Here is a 21,378-nt window from a genome sequence, read left to right as displayed (position 1 = left end):
GGCAAACCACAAACCCTACCAACACCCACCGGGGGCCAGAGAGTGGAAGCTGGAGAGGGGGTTAAGGGGCTTTTGTGGTGTTTCTTCAGCAGAAGGGGCCCTCCCAAACTCCCTTCTGCACAGGCTGGGTGGCTGTTCCCAAAACTCTAGGCCCTGCTTTCCTTCTACCTCAGCCTCCCCTGGCATCGCAGAGTCCCTGCATGAGGCTCCTCAGCCAGCACAACAGGGGCAAACTCTTACTTGCTACATTCCTGCTCTGGCTCTGCTTGCTCCAGGCCTCCCTGAGCATCCCTTTGCCTCTCCACGCTGCCCCTCCCACTGAGCTGTACGGGGCACAGACGCCCTTATGCAGAGCAGCGCTTTGGTTCTTTGTCTGGCGAGTTATCCTCACACGGGTGCTAGAGCAACAGCTCAGGGCTGGGCACCAGAGAGGATGTGGGGCTAGAACCACAACCAGCGGCAGACACTAGCGGGGGCAGGGCTGACTGAGGCTCTTGGCGGAGGCTAGCTTAGCAGTGGGGCCCACAGTGAAGATACCAAACGGTGCTAACCCCTGGAATAGACAGAGCACATAATTAACTGCCCTGGGAGAGCACCTGTCTCCCAAGGTGCCCACATACCCCCATCCCCCTCACAGCTGGGGAAGAGACTTGCCCAAGTTTGCCTGCATTGGTGGCAGAGCCAGGAATAGTACCCAGGCTCCCAGGGCGCAGACCATGTGTCTACTTGTGTGCGGACACATGAAAGCAGTGATGACAGGGCAGGGCCATACTGAGCCGCCCTAAGGATGGCGTTCCCTCACCTTTACGTGACGGGGATCGAGCAGCAGTGCCAGGCCTGGAAGAGAGGGGACCTGGCCCTCCTGCGTGGTCCTAGTGCCTCCCTCAACACAACCAGGAGCCCTGACCTGACGAGCAGGGAGGAGGGGAAGCACTGAGAGGCTAAGTAATAAGCACCTTCTAACTCCATCTTTATGCTGCCTATTCCTATCGCCAGCCGAGGCAGCCAGCCTTGGCCTAGCTCCATTGCAAAGGTGCTCCCCCTTGTACAGCGGGCCCAGGGGAAAAGCTCAAAGCCATGTAACCTTAGTGCAGCTGCTCACCTTTCTGCCTTTGCCCTCAGCTGCTGGCACAGTCTTGCCCACGGGTCACCTGTAAGTGCTGAGTAACACTGACTGGGGGGGCAGAGGCAGGCATCCCAAGAGAGGCCCCAGGTGACTGTACCGGGGGCTTTGGCACCGTAGGACACGAGCTGTATATGGCACTTTACACACAGGGCCCCAGCAGCAGGCTGGGGAGGGTTACTGGTCTTGTGGCCTTGCTGCTGGTGTGTCAGTCGTATGGACGTTGCTCTGAGCACAGCAAAGGCTAAAGCTGGAGCCATGCTGCCTCAGCCTTTGAGGAACAGACACGCCAGGGCGTGGGCTGGGTGGAGCACGCACCACTGCCCCCCTGCAGCGACCCCAGGGCACAGCCCCACTGTGTGGAATGGGACGGAAGAGTTGCCTGGGGGTCAGCGGCACGGCGGGCAGAAGAGACAGAGGAGCAGCCGTTCATACCACCATCCCCACCGTGGGCTCACACTGCCACTCAGGCCCAGGGCTTTGGGCCAGAAGGAGCCATGGGAGAGCACTCAGCCATGCAGCAGATCCCTACGGGAGGCCAAGATCATTGGAGTTTTCAAGCGGCTCAGGGAAAAGGACGTGGTACCTGACTGAGGAAGCCACTTCAGAACAGCAAAGAATTGTCCAGTCCAGGTCATGTTCAGGTGGCCCAACTGCTGCCATCTGGGCCCTCACAGGGGAGGCTCCTTCCCCCTGCCTTGGAAACTCATGTTGTCAAGGTGGAGATCTCTCTTCACCGCATCAGGGAGAGGACCGCGGTGCACCATAGCATTAGGATCCCCCCCCGCCCCGGCACAAAGCCTCAGGAGAGAAAGGAGAGCCACAGGGAACACTCCATAGTTCACAGCATTAAATCCACAGGCAGCCAGTCCTGTGCGGAGAGAAGGGGGTGGGGGAGGGGGAAGATTTCTGCCCTCTTAAATAAATTGAATATTTATGGACCACTTTCCTGCCTGGGGAGAATGCCAGACTGCCAGGGAATCCAGTGTCTGGACTCTAAAGCACAAGGGCGGGAGCTCTTGGCCTACCAAGCACAGCTTCGCCTGCAGAGACTTTGGGGCACTCCTTCTGGCTTGGGGGAGGGGGGAGGCTGGGGGGGCAGCCTTCGCCTGCCTCGGACCTCGTGAGCCTCGACTCCCATGGGCCAGTTTCCACTGCCAGAGCTCATGGACCAGCACTAGAGGCACAGGGACCTGACCGAGCCTAGCTCGGAGCAGGCCCTGGCTCTGGCTAAGCAGTGCCCCTCTCAGCCTCTTTTGCGGGCCCCAGGCAGGAACCAAGTCCCCGGGCTCCAGGGGCACGCATTGCGGCCAGCTTACTGCGTCACCAGCTGTGCTGCCAGTGCAGCTAGACAGCTCCTGCTCCACCGGGCAGGACGGAGTGTTAGCAAACTTGGATTCTTTTAAAGTATGAATTCATTTCAGCAAGTACTCCCATCCCTCACTGGCTCCTGGAGATCAGGCCTCCCCTGGAGCCTTATTGCTCAGGTTGGAGTCTGCAGGCAATGCCTCCTCTCCCACCTCCGGCCCAGGGCCTCTCCACCAATGGAGCTCAGTGCAGTTCCCACAGCAGGATTTTTTGCCCTGGCAGGTGGCAGACAGGAATCTCCACAGGAGCCATCGCAAATGTTGGAGAGGCTGGAAGCTGCCTCAGGGGATTCCCCATTCCTCCAGCAGTAGAATGGGCCTCAAAACACTGGAGTCACTGCACCTGTGGGCGGGTGTGTGTGGCCCAGGCTACTTGGAGCGTTCTCTGCTGGACAACAGGCAGCTTCTCCTCAGGTGGCATTCAGACTCATTAGCCCAGGAACTCATTCCTTGGACAGCAATTTAAAAACCCACAAATAAAATCCCATCTCCTCCCCCGCCCTCCACCTGGCTGCCCCCAAACAATGCGTGGCGGCAGCACTAATCCTTTCCCATTGCACTTTCCCCACTTCATCCAGAGCCCCGCCACCTGTCACACCTCGGCAAAAGCCAGACTGCTCTGCTCCTGCCGCTTCCCACAGCGCCGGGCAATGATGGCCATGTAGAGCATGAGGAGCGCCATCCAGTAGCAGCCGTACAAGATGGCGCCAGAGATGAGGAAGGCCAGGTCCGTCTCGCTGAAGAGGTCCTGGCAGTACGCTGTGTAGGCCAGGCCTCCCAGCAGGACAGCGACCCACACAGAAACGGGGATGAGGCCGATGAAGTTGACCACAATGGTTTTGCGGCCAGAGGTGCCCCAGCCCGACTTGTTGATGGTGGCAATGGCGAACATTTTGGCTGGCAGGAGGCTGGACATATAGAGCAGGGAGTAGAGGGACATAAAGATCATCTCTGCATTGCCCCGGAGGAAGCAGGCGTAGGTGGCCTTGATGATCCCCACCAGCTGCACGGTCAGGAGGAAGAGGAGGATATTCCAGATGCGGCCACGGTAGAACAGCTGGATGACCGTGGCAATGAGGAAGAAGGGGAAGAAGCCAGTCACCACGGACTCATAGGTCATCCAGAGGTGGTGCTTGTGGAACCATAAGGCGTTGTAGAGCCACTCCCTGAAGTAGGACTTGCTCCAGCGAGTCTGCTGGTTGAGCCAGCGGAGGTATTTGGTGGGAGTCTCGGTCAGGCACTTGGAGCGGGCGGTGTACTTAGTCCTATACCCAAGGCTCAAGACACGATTGGTGAGGTGTCGGTCATCCCCAAAGCTGCACTTGCTACCAAGAAACTTCTGATTGTACCAGTCCTCCAGGAACTGCTGCAGGAGGGTGTTGCGGTACATGCCCAGGGGGCCGCTGATGCACTGGACGCAGCCAAAGTAGGACTGGCAGGCCCGCTCCACGTTGAAGGCCATCCAGTACCGCACGCTGCTCAGGAAGGAGATCCACGAGTCATACTTGTTCAGGATCTGGGAAGGCAACACGTGTAAGGAGACACCATTAGTAAATAGCCCTGCAGGGCTTCCCTCCCCAGCCGAGGCAAGGAGAGCAGCATCTGCACTGCAGCCCAGTGTCTCCCATCCAGAAGCTCCCACAGTCTGCCCTCACCCCAGGGCTTGCCATTGCAGGGGAGCCCTGCTGCAAGAGGACAGCAGCCCAGAGGGGCAGGTGAGAGGCCCTTGCTCTCAGAGCAACAGCAGTAGCCAGGTTTTCCTGTGCACGCAGCCAGGCCTGCAGGGCAGAGACCAGCACACAGACAGGCACCGTGGCCGTTCTAAGGAGAAATGAGGCTCTTGGGGAGGTGCCTCCAGGACCTCAGCCCTGCTGCCCAGTTACTCAAGGAGGCGGTTCCCTGCCTTTCACTAGGCACCTGCCAGCCTCACACCAGTCACAGAGGAGCCCCACAGCAGGCAGCAGTGCAATGGGGGCAGAGGGACATTGCCCCTCCCCTCCCCAGTGGTTGTGCCTACGCGGTGAGGACAGAACCTGCACTGCCATGCGGAGCCGCCACTCCAGGTGGGCCTCATGATCACTGCCAAAGCATGTGCCAGCAGACTGGTGTTCTGCCTGGCTCTGAGCCACGGCAAAAGCTGCAGCCACCCTCCAGAGCAGCATCCCTTCCTGGGCTGCTCCAGGATGCTCCCTCTACCCGAGGATTTTATAGAGCCTCTTGCCTTGGCATCCCCATGCCTGGATATGCCCCTCCCTCCCAGCACTGGCACAGGGACTTGTTCCCCACCCACTCAGCAGCAGCACAGCCAGGCTCACTTTGAACCTGGCACCCAACCCCAAGCGATCCCCCCACCCTACCCCCGTTGGCCCAGCATTCCCTGGGATTTCAGGGAAGTCTCACTCAGCTCACGTGCCATTGGCTACAACCCTTGTGTTTGTACCTGAACATCTCCACCAACTGCGCCCACCTGCGGATCCTCCTCCAAAATGCGCAGCATCTCCACTGTGCAGGCCGGGTCCAGGACCGTGTCTGAGTCACACACCTACCGAGCAGAGAGAAATCGTCACGGTCTGCTCAGCCTAACCCTCCTGCTCCCTTCCACACATGCCAGGGGAGCCCAGCCTCCAGTCCTGCATCCAGCAAAGGCTGCGTCACTTAGAACTAGACCAGAAAGCACCGCAGAACAAGTCCTAGGGGAAGAGACCCATCCTGCCACGGACACGCTGGGACCTACAGGGACTGCTCCAGGAGTCCATTCTGAGAGGCTGCACAGGGCGTACAGCAGCCAGACAACCTGACTCAGGAGCACGCAACATACAGGCTCCTGCAGGGGAACAGCATGGTACTGCCCAAATCACCTCTCCACCTTGCTCTGGGCTCACAGAACCATGCAGAGCACAGGGGCAACTGGGGCCCTAGTTCTGAGCCCCAGGCAGGGGATGTGCCACAGAGGGGGCTGGAGGGAAGAGAGACATGCCTTTATGCTATGAAGTTTTGGCAGGGAAGAGGAGTCTGCCGCTAGGGGGCAGGGGTGCACTATGAGGCAAAGGTGAAGGGTCTCACTAAGGGGTGAGGGGGAAGAGGTCATGAGGCAGTTCTGCCTCCAGGAGCTGAAGTGGCAGTGCTAGAGGATCAGTAGGGAGACCTGGCACAGTCCAGGCATTGGGCATTTACTGCAGGGTTAGCATCTCACAGGGCCCAAAGAGCAAATGACCATGGCTAGGGCATGCATCCCCAAGCAGGGAACTGCTCGGTGCTTGCCGGGGAACAGCAGTTCCTGCTTGTGGCAGTGCACGGAAATGCCATGCACCTTGGCAAGGCTGCTGGCCTGGCAAGGGGAGCACAGAGACGGCCTTTCTCCTCTCCGGGCAAAGCGCCCTCCAGCCATTCTGGCTAATGCATGGGTCCCAGAACAACAAGTACCTGGGAGCCTGCCAAGTCCCCAAACACCTGTGCAGGGATTCCTCAATGGACTGACGCAGTTTTCTCATGCCCGACACCTTGGTAAGAGCCACCTGCACACTCCTGGAGCAGCGAGGAATGGGCAGAGGCCTGACCTGTGAGGGAGGGCCCCACACATGCAGAGGGGTCACAGCAGTCAGGCCCTCTCTGTACGGCACTGGGGGGTCAGAGCAGGGATCAATGCCAAAAAAGAGGGTGACAAACTGAAGGGAGGTCAGAGAAGAGCAAGGAGAGGGATTGGTTCGGTCTCACCTAGCTGGGTCTTTGGAGAGCCGGGGCACAGGCCAGCCAGGGCGATTCACTCATAAGGAGATCAGGGAACGCTTCCTAATGGGGGCTGTGGAATCATCTCCCAAGGGAAAGGCCTGCTGCCCCAGCCACTGAACACTGGACAGGACAAAGACCTGGAGCAGAGCCTGGCCCTGGCAGGGAGGGTCTAGGGTAGATGGGCTTTTCCACCTAGGATTCTGTGGCAAGCAGGAAACCATCCTGAGCTCCGCTCCCCTGTACCACCCGGGGTACAGCCCTGTCCTCCTCCAGCCTTGCCCATCCTGCAGTCTCCTCCATCGCCGCCTCTTTCTAGGTGGCCTGTACATCTGTGGCACTACGGACCTGGTGCATGAACACTGGCTCTCCAATGCACCACGTCCAGGGCAGGGTGGCCCTTTGCTAGTGCCTCACTGCCAGGAAAGAGGAGCAGCGATCCCTCCCCAGGGACAATGGCCCTGCACTCCCCAAGTCCCATTCTTGGAGAGGATGTCTCAAGGCAGGAGTGGGAGGGACCCAGTCTGCCTGCTTGGCCACTGCCCACTCATCGCAGGCTGGCCCAGGCAGGATCCTCTGTGTGACAGCTGCTCTGGACTCTCTCAACCCAGTGGGAAGAGAGGGTTGCACTGCCCTGTGCTTGGCTATCCCAAGGGTTTGCAGAGAGAGCTCCAGCACCCTCCTTCCCCAAAGAGCCAATTTCTGCCTCCCACATGCAGGGCTCCAAGCGTCTCCCGCTCCTGTGAATACAGCTACTACTCACTGACCCAGCACATGCTCTCACTTTCCTGAGCTGCTGAGTGACCTTGGGGTGCACTTTGGGGCTGGGTGTCAGTTTAAGGGATGCAGCCAAATGGGTTAGTCCCACACATGGTATTCCCCCAGGTTGAGTGCTATTCCCCTGGGCAGTTGCGCAAGTTGTTACCTGGCACCTAGTTACCTTGTTACCTAGTCACCTCTTTTCCTTCCCTTAGCTTCTCCCTAACCCTGGCCTAAGGAGCTTGTATTTCCCCCAGGGGCAGGTTGCACAGGCTCACACCTCATAGCTGCTGCTGGGACCCCAATAGGAAGCACGAGGGGCGAGAAAATTCAAATCCTGTTCTTGGGAGAGCTCCAGACCAGACCTGCAACCCAAGAGCATCTGAACTTCTGGGCATCTGTCTATTGGACTAAGCCTTTTGAGCCAGGGTTACCCCTCCAATGGCTCACATTAACGACCCTGGGTAATTCAGTCCTTGCTGGGCGGGGGGGATCACTGTGGGAATGAGGTCTTTGTACAGAACAGAGCTGGAGAGAGTCCAGATTAGGAACACATGCCCCGCCAGCAGGCAATAACTGGGTAAGCTGGAGGAGCCCTACGGAGCAGAGCCCCAGGCTCCCTGCACACAGCTGGCCAAGCAGAGGTGGAACTGGCAGTAGGCAGGACACGAATGAGCTGGCAGGGGCTGCACAAAGGAAAGGGACAGGACTGAGGACAGTGACTGTGCCACGGCTGCATCCCCCACGTGCCCTGAGCAGCCTGCCTGAAGCACGGCTACGTACACAGCCACAGTGAGCATGAGCCAGCCCAGACTCCCTGCTCTAGCACTGCCTGTTAGAGGATCTCAAATGAATCCAGTCCCCTCCCTGCCCACAGGAAGGCTGGGCTGGATACGGAGAAGGTGAGTATGGAGCCAGGACTGGACCCTGCCATGAGTCAGCTGGGAGTGCAGCATCCCAACTCTCAGCCTTCGCCACTAACCCATCCTTGCTCTGGCTCTCCAGTCTGCCTGACCCAGCCAATCCTTGGTGCATCAGCTGGGACTCTCGGCCTAGCCTTGTGTTCCCTCCTGCTCAGGCAAGGTGCAGTGAAGGCTGTGCTGTCCCTGTCCTGGGGCAGCAGATTCCGCCGCCCCAGCCCCTCCTCACTTAGTATTTCAAAGCAAAGAAAAATAAAACCGCTTCCCACTGGTTAGCATGAGAGCTGCGTGGAAAGCCCAGCCAGCACAGTGTGGTCACCGTTCCTTGCAACGTGCCCTCCAAGGTGGGAGTGTCACCCCTCTCCCGTGCTGTTACACTCTCCAGCTGTCCCCAGGAGCTGGCCACCCACCTGGATGTAGTCCACGGAGTCCCCGAGTGCTTGGAAGGCTGTGTACATCACCTCGCGCTTCCCCCCCCACTTCTGCAAGATGCAGGAGTAGGTGCTGTTCCGCACCAGCTGCTGGATGTGCCCCATGCCCTCTTGGAGGCTGCTCTCCGTCTCGCCCTCTCCCCTCTCATGGAAGTTGCTCTTCCAGATGTAGCAGCCTGTTTTCTCGGAGCCCAGGATCTCATTGAAGATCTCCAGCATGTAGGTGTCATCCTGGCCATTGCCATCCACCACCATCACCACCTGGAGGTCGGGGAAGGAGATGCGCTTCACTGAGCGCAGGCATTTCTTCAGGTAGTCAGGGTCCTCCTGGTAGGCGGCGATGCAGAGCGCCACAGAGCGGTGCAGCTTCAGGGGCCGCCCCTCGAGCCGCATGTGCCGGTGCTCCAGGAAGGCAAAGAGGCTCTGGATGAAGAGGTGAAGGCCCAGGATGGCACCATACAGGCCAAAGGAGAGGTAGTGCTTCTCGGTGTGGATGAACTGGTAGCCAGTGATGTAGGCTGCAAGAATGCCTCCCAGCACCACCAAGGCGAAGAGGCTGGTACCAAAAACACGAAGGGCTGTGGTGAAGCTCACTGGCATCTGTCCAAAGAGAAGGTACCAGAGGCTCTGTTAGGGGTGCAACACAAAGCCCACAGAGCAGGCTGAGGTCCAGGACAGCAAGGCCTCGCTCTTCACATCACAGAAGCAAAGGTGCTGCCCAGGGGTTCCAAGCAATCCTTCCTCCAGTCACCCAGCTGTCAAAGCAGGGGACCTTCATTCTAGCAGCATGCCAAGTGGGTACTGAAGGCAGGACCAGGGGAGGGTGCTACAGAAGGAGAGGGGGGGTCCCATTCCCAGCCAGCTCCAGCTAGGATGAAGCAATAGTCCAGAGCCCTGGGCCAGCCTGAAGTGCATTGGAGACTTCGCAGTCCCTTTCAGGCCAATGGGGATTGCCAGGTCAGCCCCCTAGTGCCCTCCTGCTCTCCAGGTCTCAGACAAGGGCCTGCCATCGCTCGGTGCCTCGGTTAGCTGGCAAGCCAAGCCCTTTGCGGCAGCCTCTGTCTGCACTCTGGAAAGCGCCATGCACACGGCTGTCGCCACACCCAGGGCGGCGCTGTTCAAACGCTCAGGACACTCACTTTCCCCAGGAGTGAAGGAGCTGGGGTCTGTTCTAGCAGCTGCCAGAAGTGCTGGCTAACCCCCTCTGCAGGGATCCCAAACTCCCCTCTCCCCCGTGAGATAGGCTAGTGGGCTATGTGGGAGTCACCTTCAGCTCTGAACCACCCAGGAGCAGTTCACAGCCAGCTACTCATGCAGTAATACTCAGTGTTTGGTTGTATCTGCGACTGTTTCTCCTGCTTCACAACCCACGCCACAGGTGACCTTTCAAGGGGAGAGAGAGGTTGGCTACTCTCCCTACAGTTTCTGCATGTGAATCCCAGCCAATCTCAGGTCTCCTCAGAACTAGTGCTAGAAATCAAAGCATCCTCTCCCCAGAAGTGGCCAAAGACTTTTCACAAAGCCAGACTATGACTTGACACTGGTTCTGTATCCCGGAACCAGGCTGGCCCACAGCATTTCAAACACAGGAGGAAAGGATTATTTCCCCTCCCAACACACATCACACACACTCCGCCTCCCATGCACAGAGTTGTGTCTGTTACCCCAGCCAGATGCCCACCTATCGTGCACTGTTGCTGGCCATTCAAAGGCAGGCCCTTGGAACAGCTCCCCTCTGCAGGGTGTAAAATGCCAGCAGCCAGGAAACCCCCACACAATTTGAACACAGGCTTCAGGTTCTGGGCTCTCAGGGCCAAACACTTCAGAGAGCTGAGCGTGCAACTGCTTGATGGTGCATGACACATGGACTGCATAACGGTGTGCAAAAACAAATAGGCAGCCATTTGCACAAGCAGTCGCAGCAACTGCATGCCCAAGTCAGACAAGCAGCATTGCTCCCCAGACCTGCAGCAAAGAGGAAGAGGTCTGTCTCTTGGCATCCCTAGTCCCTAGTGAGGAGGGGCTGGGCTATCAGTCCCTTTCCTGATCTAATGCAGCTACCCTGCTCCATCCACGCCCCCTACAATGGGGAAGAGTTGCCTTCCCCAGTCAGCCAGATGACATTCTGTTCCTCTGGGACGGGCCCAGCCAAGGGAACGGGTGGAGTCAGAGAGCCCCGCTCTGCCTTTGGTCCTTCAGGTGCAGCCTCCCTACACTCAGCAGTAGCCCGCCTGCTCGTATGGGTCTTGTGACGAGACCAGCTACGGCCTCCTCAGCCACAAGGCTGCTGACCACAACACCGGCCTGGAGGAGGGAGGTTCCCAGGTCTCCATCAGGGACACACAGACCCTCTGTCACCCAATGGTGGCTGCGGGGCAGGACACAGGCTCTCACGCTCCCCTGGAGGGTTTGTTTGCTCCTTTCTGAGCACGGTTACTGGAATAAATCCCAAAGCTTAGTACAAAGCCAGTGCAATGGAGGGACTCGGCCCCATATCCTGGGGCCTCAGGCCTGCTTGCATTTGGCTTTGCACTTGCACTTACTACCAAGCAGTGTCAGAGGGACGAAGAACGTCAGCAGCCAGAGACACTGGGAGGCTCTCCCAAGCTACAGGAAACCAGAGCCCCCAAAGCCTGGACAGGGGGGCTGCAGACAGTGGTCTCGCCCTGGGGAGCCAATCACTGGTGGGAAAGCACAGAGCCATGCGTCCCCAGGGGGAAGAGCTGGAGACTTGACCAACAGCCTTTCATTCCCAGTCACACAGGTAAGCGAGGCTATCTGATAACAGAGGGCGTACAAGGGGGGGGGAAGCCAGAGGGGTTGCTGCAGAGCTGCCAACAGCCATGCGGGCTATGGCACCTGGAGCTTTTCCAGCTGATATCCAGGCTCCTCCCCAGGCGCCTGCACACCCAGGCTGCTGGGTGCCAGGCCCCACCGGAGCAGAGCTCCTGGGTTTGCTGAAGGACAATGAAGGGCATGAAGGATGCCTTCATCCTGCTCCCAGCTGACCCGCAGCAGGACAGACTGTATGCCATCGGCATTCACTTGTACAAATGGCACCGATAGATCAGCCAGGTGCTCGCTGCCCTTACAGAGGTCCTGGGTCCGGTGGGTGTCTGTGGGGAATAAACACAGGGAGTCCCTGTCCGCTTGGCAATCCCACTCCTAAGAGGAGTCTCTGCTCTTGGCATCCATGGGCTTACGAGAGAGGAATGACTGACCCTCCCACCCAGCTCCAAGCCCTCTCCTGCCAATAGCACTTCACAGCTATCCCAGTGCCCCAGGTCAGGCCAATCCCTGTGTGTGAGGGGTAGGGACCCACCAGCCCTGCTGGCCTGTTTCTGCACCACATGTGAGGTGCCAGAAGGCAGGGGCTAACCTGATGGGTGGAGCAGGCAGGTCCCAGCCCCCGCACCAGCCGGGGAAGGCTCTCTGATAGTCCCTCCCACTGGCCCCTGACCCACCTCACCCCCAGAGCCTCTCCCCCAAGCCAGGCAGGTTCTCTCTTAGTCCCGCACTTGCTCTCCCATGGGCGATGGGCCCTGGCTGGGCAGGCTCTCTCTAGTTCCACCCTGTCCCAGATTCCCAACACACACCTTCCTCCCCCGCACGCCAGCCCCAGCCAGGCTGTGCTGCAGATTGTTTCTCTCAATGCATTAAAGAAAAACTTTTTAGAAGTTTGCCTTGTACCGGCCCACCCCAGAGCCTCCCCCACCCTGCAACAAGGCTCCTGGGGACTTCTGAGGGAGGGAAGAGGCCTGTTAGGTGCGGTCAGCTCCATCGCTCTAGAGGCCAGGGCAGGACTGGTCCCTGCAGCACATTGGCTTGTGCTTTCTCCAGCCTGGTGTCCCGTGAGAAGCAGGGAACATGCAGGTCGCGAGGCAGCCGGACTCTCTGTTAGTCCACCTATGTGTTTCTCTTGGCTATGGGTCATGCGCAAGGCCTCAGAGGACGAGGCACCAGGCAGAAAGCTGGGCTACGCAAACCACCAGCCTTGGCACACCAGGGGCTGAAACCCAGTGTAAGGAAGGGTCTATGAGCCCTGTGAGCATCTCCCCAGCACTAGCTCGCACGGGCCCAGGGCACTCCAGGCAACCTACAGAACTGCTGGAGTGCCCGGCGTTTTGCCCCAAGGGCTGTACAGATCTGGGCATGGCTGATGGACAGTGGCTCCCAGGGTGGGAGACCAGCGCTGGGGCCTGGAGCAGTCATTCCCACAGCAGGGATGGGGGGGGAGCAGGCTCAGCTCAGTTCTCTTGGCTGGGAGAGCACCAGGGAGAAGAGGTCCCCACGCAGGAGAACCTGGAGGAGGATTTCGGGGGAGCCCCACGGAGGGCTCCCCTCCCAGGGATGTGCAGCACCCTGCCAGCCTCCCCGCCTGCTGAGGGGTCCCGGGGGGTGAGCTCTGCGCGGCTCAGCAAAGCAGGGCCTGGGGAGGTGGGGCCGAGAGGGGCCCGGGCACCTTCCTGGCGGAGGCTGCCCATTCCAGCTGGCTGCCTCAACTGGGCGGGGGCTGGTGGCCCAGGTACCCGGTGACGGGCACAACGCAGGGAGCGGAGAGAGGGGCCGGCAGGACCCCGGAGCAGCCTGCGGGGCACAAGGCAGCGGGGGAGCAGGAGGCGCCTCTCACCCTGCAGTGCGGCAGCCCGGTCCGCAGCTCCGGAGCCCCCGGCCGGCTCGGCCAGCCCCCGCCGCTGGGGCACGGACACGGGCACGGGCACGGGCACGGGCACGGACACGGACTGCAGGAACCAGCGATCCCGCCCGCCCGCCCCCGCTCACCGTGCCGCCGGGCTCCCCGGGACGCGCCACTCCCCGCCGCCTGCACCGGCCTCCGGCTCCCGCGCCGCTCTGAGCCCGGCCCGGCCGAGCCGCCTTTAAAGGAGCGGCTGAGCCGGCACCGCCCGCAGCCCCCGGGGGCTCCGCCTGCCCAGCCGGGAGAGGCGCCCCGAGGCCGGCGGGGGCGCCCCTCTCGCCCGGCTCTCCACGGGCGGGCGCCGCCCTTCAGCCCCCAGCGAGCCGCCTTGCCCGCCCTCCACGTGCTCCTGCCGGCCCGGCCCCGGGCACGCTGGGCAGAGCTCCCGCCAAACCAGCGGCCCGGGAGCCCGACACGTTCCCTGGTGAAGCAACCCCCAGCCCCGTCAGCCAGGCTGGGCTTGTGCCCCGGGCACCGGGCCGGTTCTGTCCCTGTCTCCGCCAGGCTGCCCGCGGGACCCCACTTATTCTCTCGGCCTCAGTACCCCGCTGGCCCTGTCCTGGCCAGAGGCTCCCCTCCTGCAGGGCCAGGGAAGGGCTTGCGGGGGTTAAGGATGAAGATGGAGTTTCCCGGACAGCCGGGTACCTGAGAGCCCGGCAGGAGAGGCCCCCAGGAGCTGGTGCCCGAGCAGGACCCGAGGGGCTCAGGAGGGGGTTGAAGGTGCTGCGGGCAAGGGAAGCCCTTCCCAGGGGAGGGGGCGGCATGCAGCGGCGCACAGGCCAGCGGGAGGGGAGGTGGAATGGGAGTGGGGGGAGCATGGTTGCCCCCACACCAGAGTGAGACCTGGAGCCTAGCTTCGGGCTGCAGTTCTGTTTCTTGTAGCCAAATGCATGCAAGCTCTGATCCAGAGCAACCCCGAAGGTTACAGATCTCTGCTGGGTTGGGGCAAGTCCCATTCAGCACACTGTACCTCTTGGCTGTGTCCCTTTCCCCAGGCCTGGCTCCTGGGCCCGAGCAGCGTGGCGGAGACTGAGCTGCTCATCCTCTGCACACAGCACACAGACTGGAAAGGGTCTCTCACGTCCCCGCGCCAGGGAGGGGCAGGGTGCTCGGAGCCAGGTTCCTGGCACACAGCCGCTCTCCGCCACCAGAGACACAAAGTTAACCGCCCTGGAGCCGGAGCCAGGTGTGTCGGGGGAAGTTACAGAGATAAGCGAGCACCAGGCCCAGCTCTTGGATTAGTGTCGCCTTTCCATGAAAAGGGGCATTGCCCTGAACCAAACTTTGACCCTTTGGGCTGAAATTCTCCGGAACTGGGCTCGGCCTTCGGCTGCATCTATCGGGAACTGGCAGCAGAACCAGTTCCGGCTTTTGGGGTGTGAGAGGGGAACAAGATACACCTCTGGTGCCAGTGCTTCATTTCCCCCCCAGCCAGCACTCTTTGGGGCACCGCCAGAGGTGCGGGAGGGAGAGTGGAGGTGTGCAGGGGGGTACCTGTGAAATCAAAGTCCAGTGCATTAGTGCAGCAGAATTCAAGGACAAACACATTAGGCAGGAGTTGGTGCGGCAGGGCGTGTCGGAGAGCTGTGATTGGGGCAGATGTAGCCATGGCTGGCAGGTAACGAGCCTAGGCCCTGGCTACACGACCACCCAGCCAGTGTTTTAAGGAGAGATTGTGCTGGGAGATGACACTTCCTGTGACCTCTGCTGCTAAACTAGAGTGGGCCTTTGGGGGACCTGGCCAGCTGGGAGAATAAAATCATTAAAAGAGCCACCTCCCTCTAAGAAGACAGAAAAGAATCCTGCAGAGGCCTGTGTGCTCCGCTGAGGGTGTTGGGAGGGGTAGGAGCCTCTCTCCTGTTCCTTGCTGGGATTTCATTGGGTTTGACCAGAACCTTGGGCAGACTGAGGGTCCACACACTGCCCCCCGGTACTGCTCTCCCAGCACGGTGTGGAGGGGCAGGGGATCCCTCTCCTCCGACCAGGCAGCTGGAGCCTCCTGCACATGACAGCTGGAGGCGCAGGCAGACAGCGATGGGGCTCACTTTGTACCAAGCAGCTGACTGGAATTCCCAGAGGTGGCAGTTTAATTGACCCATCTGATTGCTCCCATTTTACAGACCTCGCTTTACGTGAGCCTGTAGCAGGACCGGCACAATGGGAGGTTTCCTCTGGCTGAAGTCCCCCAAGGATTAGTCAAAATCCACACTGGAAAGTCCCTGCTCTGGTTGCCAGCAGAGCACCTGGCACAAACTGCTCTGCGGGTTTATGACTTCACTGGCATCACTGAGACATGGGGGGGATAAGTCTCCTGACTGGGACATTGGTGTAGGGGGTGCAGCTTGTTCAGGAGGACAAACCGGGGAAAAGGGAGGGGGGTTGCAATACATACCAAGAACATATACCCCTGTGCTGAGGTCCAGGAGGTAAGAGACAGAGCATTTGAAAGGCTCTGGGTGAAGATAAAAGGGGGGGAAATAGGGGTGATGTCAGTAGGGACCCAATTAGTAAGAGGAGGTGGGTGAGGCATTTCTAGAACAAATAGCAATATCCCAAACACAAGATCTAGTAGTCAGGGGCACTTGCCCTGCCCAGACAGCAGCTGGAAATGTAATACAGCAAAACACAAACTGCCCAATAAGTTCTTCAAATGTCCTGGTGATAACTTCTGGTTTCAGGAAGGTGCAGGCTTAGGGTGACCAGATGTCCCAATTTTAAAGGGACAGTCCTGATATTTGGGGCTTTTTCTTATATAGACTCCTATTACCCCCCGCCCCCTGTCCTGATTTTTCACACTTGCTGTCTGGTCACCCTATGCAGGATGTAGGCAGGGGGGCTGCCATTTTAGGCTTGATCCTGACCAACAGGGAGGCTTTGGTAGCAAACCTGAAGGTTGAAGGCAATTTGGGTGAAAGTGATCATGAAATGACAGACTTCAGGAGTCTAAGGAAGGTGTGAGAGCAGCAGAATAAGGACAATGGATTACAAAAACACATTTTAACAGACTCTGAGAACTGGTAGGTGAGGTCCCATGGGAAGAAAATCAAAAAATTAAAAAAAAAAAAAAGGGGGGGATTCCAGAGACCTGGCAGTTTCTCAAAGAGACAGTACCAGGTGCAACAACAAACTATCCTGATGCAAAGGAAAGACAGGAAGACTAGTCAGAGGCCAGAAAGGCTGCATCAGGAGCTCTTGAATTACCTGGAAATCAAAAATCATCCTACAGAAAGTGGAAACATGGACAAATTGCTAAGGAGGAGCACACAAAAAAGAGCACAAGCATGTAGGGACAACATGAGTTACACCTATCAAGGGACATAAAAGGCAAGGAGAGCTAATAATGGATGACCTCAAGATGCCAGAGGTGTTTACTGACTATTTTGCTTCAGTCTTCACTAAAAAGGTAAATTATGACCAGATACTTAACACAATTAATATTAACAAGGGGGAAGAAACATAAGCCAGAATAGGTTAAAGAATATAAAGATAAGTTAGATGTATTGAAATCGGCAGAACCTGATGGAATTCACCCTAGGGTATTGAAAGAACCAGCAGAAGAAACCTTCGAGCTGTTAGCAATTATCTTTGAGAACTCATGGAGGACAGGAGAGGTCCCAGAGGACTGGAGAAGGGCAAACACAGAACTAATCTTTAAAAAGGGGAACAAAGAGGATCCAGGGAATTATAGACCAGTCAGCCTAACTTCAATGCCTGGAACAATACTGGAACAAGTGATGAATCAAACAATTGGTAAATATTAGGGCTGTCGATTAACTGCAGTTAACTCACGTGATTAACTCAAAAAAATTAACTGCAATTAAAAAAATTGTGATTAATCAAACTGTTAAACAATAGAAACCAATTGAAATTTATTAAATATTTTTGGATGTTTTTCTACATTTTCAAATATACTGATTTCTATTCCAACACAGAATACGAAGTGCACAGTGCTCACTTTCTATTATTTTTATTACGAATATTTGCACTGTAAAAGTGACAAACAAAGGAAATAGTATTTTTCAATTCACTGCATACAAGTACTGCAGTGCAATCTCTTTATCGTGAAAGTGCAACTTACAAATATAGATTTTTGGGGGGTTCCATAACTGCACTCCATAACAAAACAGTGTGAAACTCTAGAGCCTACAAGTCCACTCAGTCCTACTTCTTGTGCAGCCAACTGCTCAGAGAAACAAGTTTGTTTACATTTGCAGGAGACAATGCTGCCCGCTTCTTCTTTACAATGTCACCTGAAAGTGAGAACAGGCGTTCACATGGGACTTTTGTAGCCAGCGTAGCAAGGTATTTACATGCCAGATACATTCGTATGTCCCTTCATGCTTCGGCCACCATTCCAGAGGACATGCTTCCATGGATGATGTTTGTTAAAAAAATTATGCGTTAATTAAATTTGTGACCCAACTCCTTGGGGGAGAATTGTGTGTCCCCGGCTCTGTTTTCCTGCATTCTGCCCTGTATTTCATGCTATTGCAGTCTCGGATGACGACCCAGCACCTGTTGATTGATTTACAAACACTGTCACTGCAGATTTGACAAAACGCAAAGAAGGTACCAATGTGAGATTTCTAAAGATAGCTACACTCAACCCAAGGTTTAAGACTCTGAAGTGCCTTCCAAAACCTGAGAAGGACGAGGTGTGGCGCATGCTTCCAGAAGTCTTAAAAGAGCAACACTCTGATGTGGAAACTACAGACCCCAAACCACCAAAATCAATCAATCAATCAACGTTCTGCTGGTGGCATCTGACTCAGATGATGAAAATGAACATCTGTCGGTCCGCACTGCTCTGGATGGCTATCGAGCAGAACCCGTCATCAGCACAGACGCATGTCCCCTGGAATGGTGGTTGAGGCATGCAGGGAAATATGAATCTTTAGAGCATCTGGCATGTAAATACCTTGCGACACCGGTTACAACAGTGCCATGCGAACGCCTGTTCTCACTTTCTGGTGACATTGTAAAGAAGAAGCAGGCAGCATGATCTCCTGCAAATGTAACCAACTTGTTTGTCTGAGCGATTGGCTGAAGTAGGACTGAGTGCACTTGTGGGCTCTAAAGTTTTACATGGTTTTATTTTTGAATGCAGGTTTTTTTGTACATAATTTGACATTTGTAAGTTCAACTTTCATGATAAAGAGATTGCACGACAGTACTTGGATGAGGTGAATTTGGTGGTTTGGGTTTTGGTTTTTACAGTGCAAATATTTGTATTAAAAATAAATAGAAAGTGAGCGGTGTGCGCTGTGTATTCTGTGTTGTAACTGAAATCAGTATATTTGAAAATGTAGAAAACATCCAAAAAATGGTATTCTACTGTTGTTTGACAGTGCGATTAATTGCACAATTAATCATGATTAATTTTTTAATCGCTTGACAGCCCTAGTAACTATTTAGAGGATAGTAGTGTGATAATGAACAGCCAGCTTGGATTTGTCAGGAACAAATCGTGCCAAACCCACTAATTTCCGTCTTTGACAGGGTTACTGGTGGAGTGGGTAGAGGGGAAGCAGCAGATGTGATAGATCTTGATTTTAGCAAAGCTTTTGACATAGCCCCATATGACATTATCATAAGCGAACTGGGGAACTGTGATCTAGATGAAATTACTATAAATTGAGTGCAAAACTGGTTGGAAGACTGTACTCAAAGAGTAACTGTCAGTGGTTCAGTCAAACTGGGGGGACGTCTCTATTGGGGTCCCACAAGCAACTGTCCAGGCTGGTTCGCATCAATGATTTGGAATAATGGAGTGCACTATATGCTTATAAAATCTGCAGCTGACACCAAGCTGGGAGGGGTTGCAAGCACTTTGGAAGACAGGGTTAGAATTCAAAAGGATCTTGCTACGTTGGAGAACTGGTGTGAAATAATCAAGATGAAATTCAGCACAGGAAAGTGCAAAGTGCTGAGCATGGGAAGGACAAATCAATGGCACAAGGACAAACTGGGACTAACCGGGTAGGCGGCAGGGCTGCAGGCAGGGATCGGAGATTAGAGTGGGTCACAGAATGAACGTGTCAGCAGCGTAAGGCCACTGGGAAAAGGCGGACAGGGTCCTGGCGTGTATCACAGCAGTGTCGGATGTGAGGGCCGGGAGGTCATTGTCCCGCTCTGCCGGGCAGTGCTGCAGCCTCAGCTGGAGTCCCGTGTCCAATTGTGGGCGCTGCGCTTTGGGAAAGATGGGCACACCTTGGAGGGAGGCCAGAGGAGAGCCACAAAAACGACCAGCCAGGGCCACCAGAACCAACCTCCCCCCCCCCCCCGCCGCCTCTCCCTGGTGCTGTCGGTCGTTGAAGGAGAGGGGAGATACCCAGCTCCAGGGGCAGCCGCCAGGGAAGGGGCACGTTGGGGTTTGTTCTGGGCTGGCTGCTCTAAGGCACAGAGCGCTCAGCTCCGCCCGGGGCAGGAGGCGGCCTCCGAGGGAGAGAGAGACCGTGTTTCCTAGCTAAGTGCCAGGGGCCGGGGTCAGCCCCAGACCGGGGCTCGGGCGGATGTCTGACGTGCCGGCCTGAGTCCTGTTCCCAACAGCCCGGCCGAGCAGGCGACGGTCTCCTCACGTCCCTCTGCTGCGGGCCCCGGGCTGCGTGGCCAGCCGTCTTATGGCTGGGCTTGTGCGGGGTGTGCTCGCAGGCCCCAGCGGGACGCCCCCCTGCCTGCACCCGCCTGGGGCAGTGAGCAGCGAGGCCCGTCCTCATTCTGAGGCGCAAAGGGCGAAAAAATCCCCCCCCCACTTCCCAGCAGCGCCATTTCCCGCAGGCTTCCCCCCACCTTGCCACTCGCACAAAGCCGGAGTTCCAGCCCCAGGCCTTCCCCTCGGGGACCCGGGGCGGAGGGCAATGGGGGGCCGCAGGGAGTGTGAAGCGGCCGGGGGCTGCGCTCCGTGCCTTGGCGGGTCCCTCCCCCTGCGGAGCCCAGCTTGCCCTGGGGCCGGGGATCCTGGCAGGCGCCGGGGGGTTGGGAGCAAGGCGAAGGATGATGGTCGTGACCAGCGTCCTGGCCTCGGGGCCCAGCTCCCCCCAAGAGGCGGAGAGCTTCTCTGGGGCCCGGCTTCCTCCTGCGGAAGCTGCTGCTTCCGACCGGCAGCAGAGCCCCGGAGGGGACGCGAGCTCTCCCCGTGCAGGTGGAGGCCGGTCCCCGGCCCCGTCTCCGGCGGCAGGCAGGCCCTTGCCCGCGCCCGTCGCGGGCAGCGCTGAGAAAAGACCCGCCGCCCTGAGAACTGCCTGGAGAAATGCCCCCGGGGGCAATTGCTCGGAAGCCCCGGGCAGCCGGTGCCCCGCGCCGGCCGGATGCACCTGTTACAAGCCGGCTGCTCCGGGCGCGGGGTCAGCCTGCCGGCCGCTCGGGCCAGAAACCCGCAAAGGCCCCGTCGCCATGCCGCGCCCACGCCCCTGCAGCCCGGTCTGGCGTCCGGCGGCGGCAGGGAGGGTTTGCACAGAAAGCCGCGGCTGGAACGGCCCCGCTCCATGGTGTGCCGGGCCGGGGGGAAGGGCAGGGACTTCTCCCTGCCTCCGCTGTCGGGCACAGGACAACCGCGGCACCCTCTGGCGCGATGCCCGGGCGCAGGGAGGTGCAGGGGGCCTGGGGGCGGGGAGCGAGGGCGCGTGCACGCACAGACACACACACACACACACACACTTAACCTTTATGCTCCTTCCCAGGTAGCGTTTGAACAGGTGCGGAACCCCCGGGCCAACTCGCTGTAAAATCGCAGCGCTGCAAGGTCTTACCTTCTGATGCAAACGCAGCTCCCAGACGCCTCACCTTTCTTCCCTTCCCGGGGCTCCCTGCAGAAGCACTTCCCAAGGTATAAATAAAATTTCCGTCTTCTCCTGCACAGAAACCCCCTTGTCTGCAGCGGGAGAATTGCAGCCAGCAGCCCAGGAAACAACATTAAAAGAGACTTGTCATTCAGAAATCTTCCGCTGGTGCGAGCCCGAGGCGGGGCGAGCTCAGGCATGGACACTGCCGAACGGGCAGGTCCCCGAAGAAGGGGCCTCCCCGGGCAAAGCCGCAGGGCAGCAGAGCCCGGTGTAAGCCGGAGGGGGGCCGCCCACGCGCGGGCGCAGACCCCGCGGCACCCCGGCGCTCTCCGGCAAGCCCGAGGCGCCTGCACCCGGCGGCCGCTTCCCCGCAGTTCAAAGCCCAGACTATAAAGCGATTCCTAGACGCCATAAAACCATTTCTCCGGCCCCCGCCGGCGGCGGCAGATCAAGGTGCTGAGCCGAGGGAACGGGCTGGTTTGCCGAGGGTGCGGCGGGGAGGCAGCGAGGGCTGCGAATCAGCCCCCACCCTGGGGGTCCTGGCCCCTGGCCCGGAATCGCATTTCCCCAGGGCC

At 57.9% G+C, this 21,378-nt stretch overlaps 1 protein-coding gene across 2 annotated transcripts; it reads right to left on the bottom strand.

Moving 5' to 3' along the window:
* Nucleotides 1–3,038: 3,038 nt before the first annotated feature.
* HAS3 (hyaluronan synthase 3) lies at nucleotides 3,039–21,159 on the bottom strand. 2 transcript variants are annotated; one of them, XM_074968974.1, is made up of 4 exons: nucleotides 20,771–21,159; nucleotides 8,306–8,926; nucleotides 4,931–5,032; nucleotides 3,039–4,006 (listed from the first exon to the last, which is right to left on the bottom strand). In XM_074968974.1, the coding sequence occupies exons 2-4, from the start codon at nucleotides 8,924–8,926 to the stop codon at nucleotides 3,083–3,085; spliced, it is 1,647 nt and encodes a 548-aa protein (XP_074825075.1). In that variant the 5' UTR covers nucleotides 20,771–21,159; the 3' UTR covers nucleotides 3,039–3,082. The 2 variants fall into 2 exon arrangements, with proteins under 2 accessions (XP_074825075.1, XP_074825076.1); XM_074968975.1 differs by lacking the exon at nucleotides 20,771–21,159 and adding an exon at nucleotides 18,999–19,176.
* Nucleotides 21,160–21,378: the final 219 nt, after the last annotated feature.

This window comes from Natator depressus, chromosome 12 (genome assembly GCF_965152275.1).
Source record: "Natator depressus isolate rNatDep1 chromosome 12, rNatDep2.hap1, whole genome shotgun sequence".
Taxonomy (NCBI): domain Eukaryota; kingdom Metazoa; phylum Chordata; order Testudines; family Cheloniidae; genus Natator; species Natator depressus.
This window is presented reverse-complemented; position numbering and strand designations above follow the sequence as displayed.

What these genes read in the sequence shown, in the direction of transcription:
- HAS3 (XM_074968974.1), bottom strand. Translation starts at nt 8,926, where the DNA reads ATGCCAGTGAGCTTCACCACAGCCCTTCGTGTTTTTGGTACCAGCCTC. An exon ending in ACTCCGTGGACTACATCCAG is followed by an intron (nt 5,033 to 8,305) that starts GTGGGTGGCCAG and finishes TCTGCTCGGTAG; the next exon opens with GTGTGTGACTCAGACACGGT. An exon ending in CAGTTGGTGGAGATGTTCAG is followed by an intron (nt 4,007 to 4,930) that starts GTACAAACACAA and finishes TTGCCTTCCCAG; the next exon opens with ATCCTGAACAAGTATGACTC.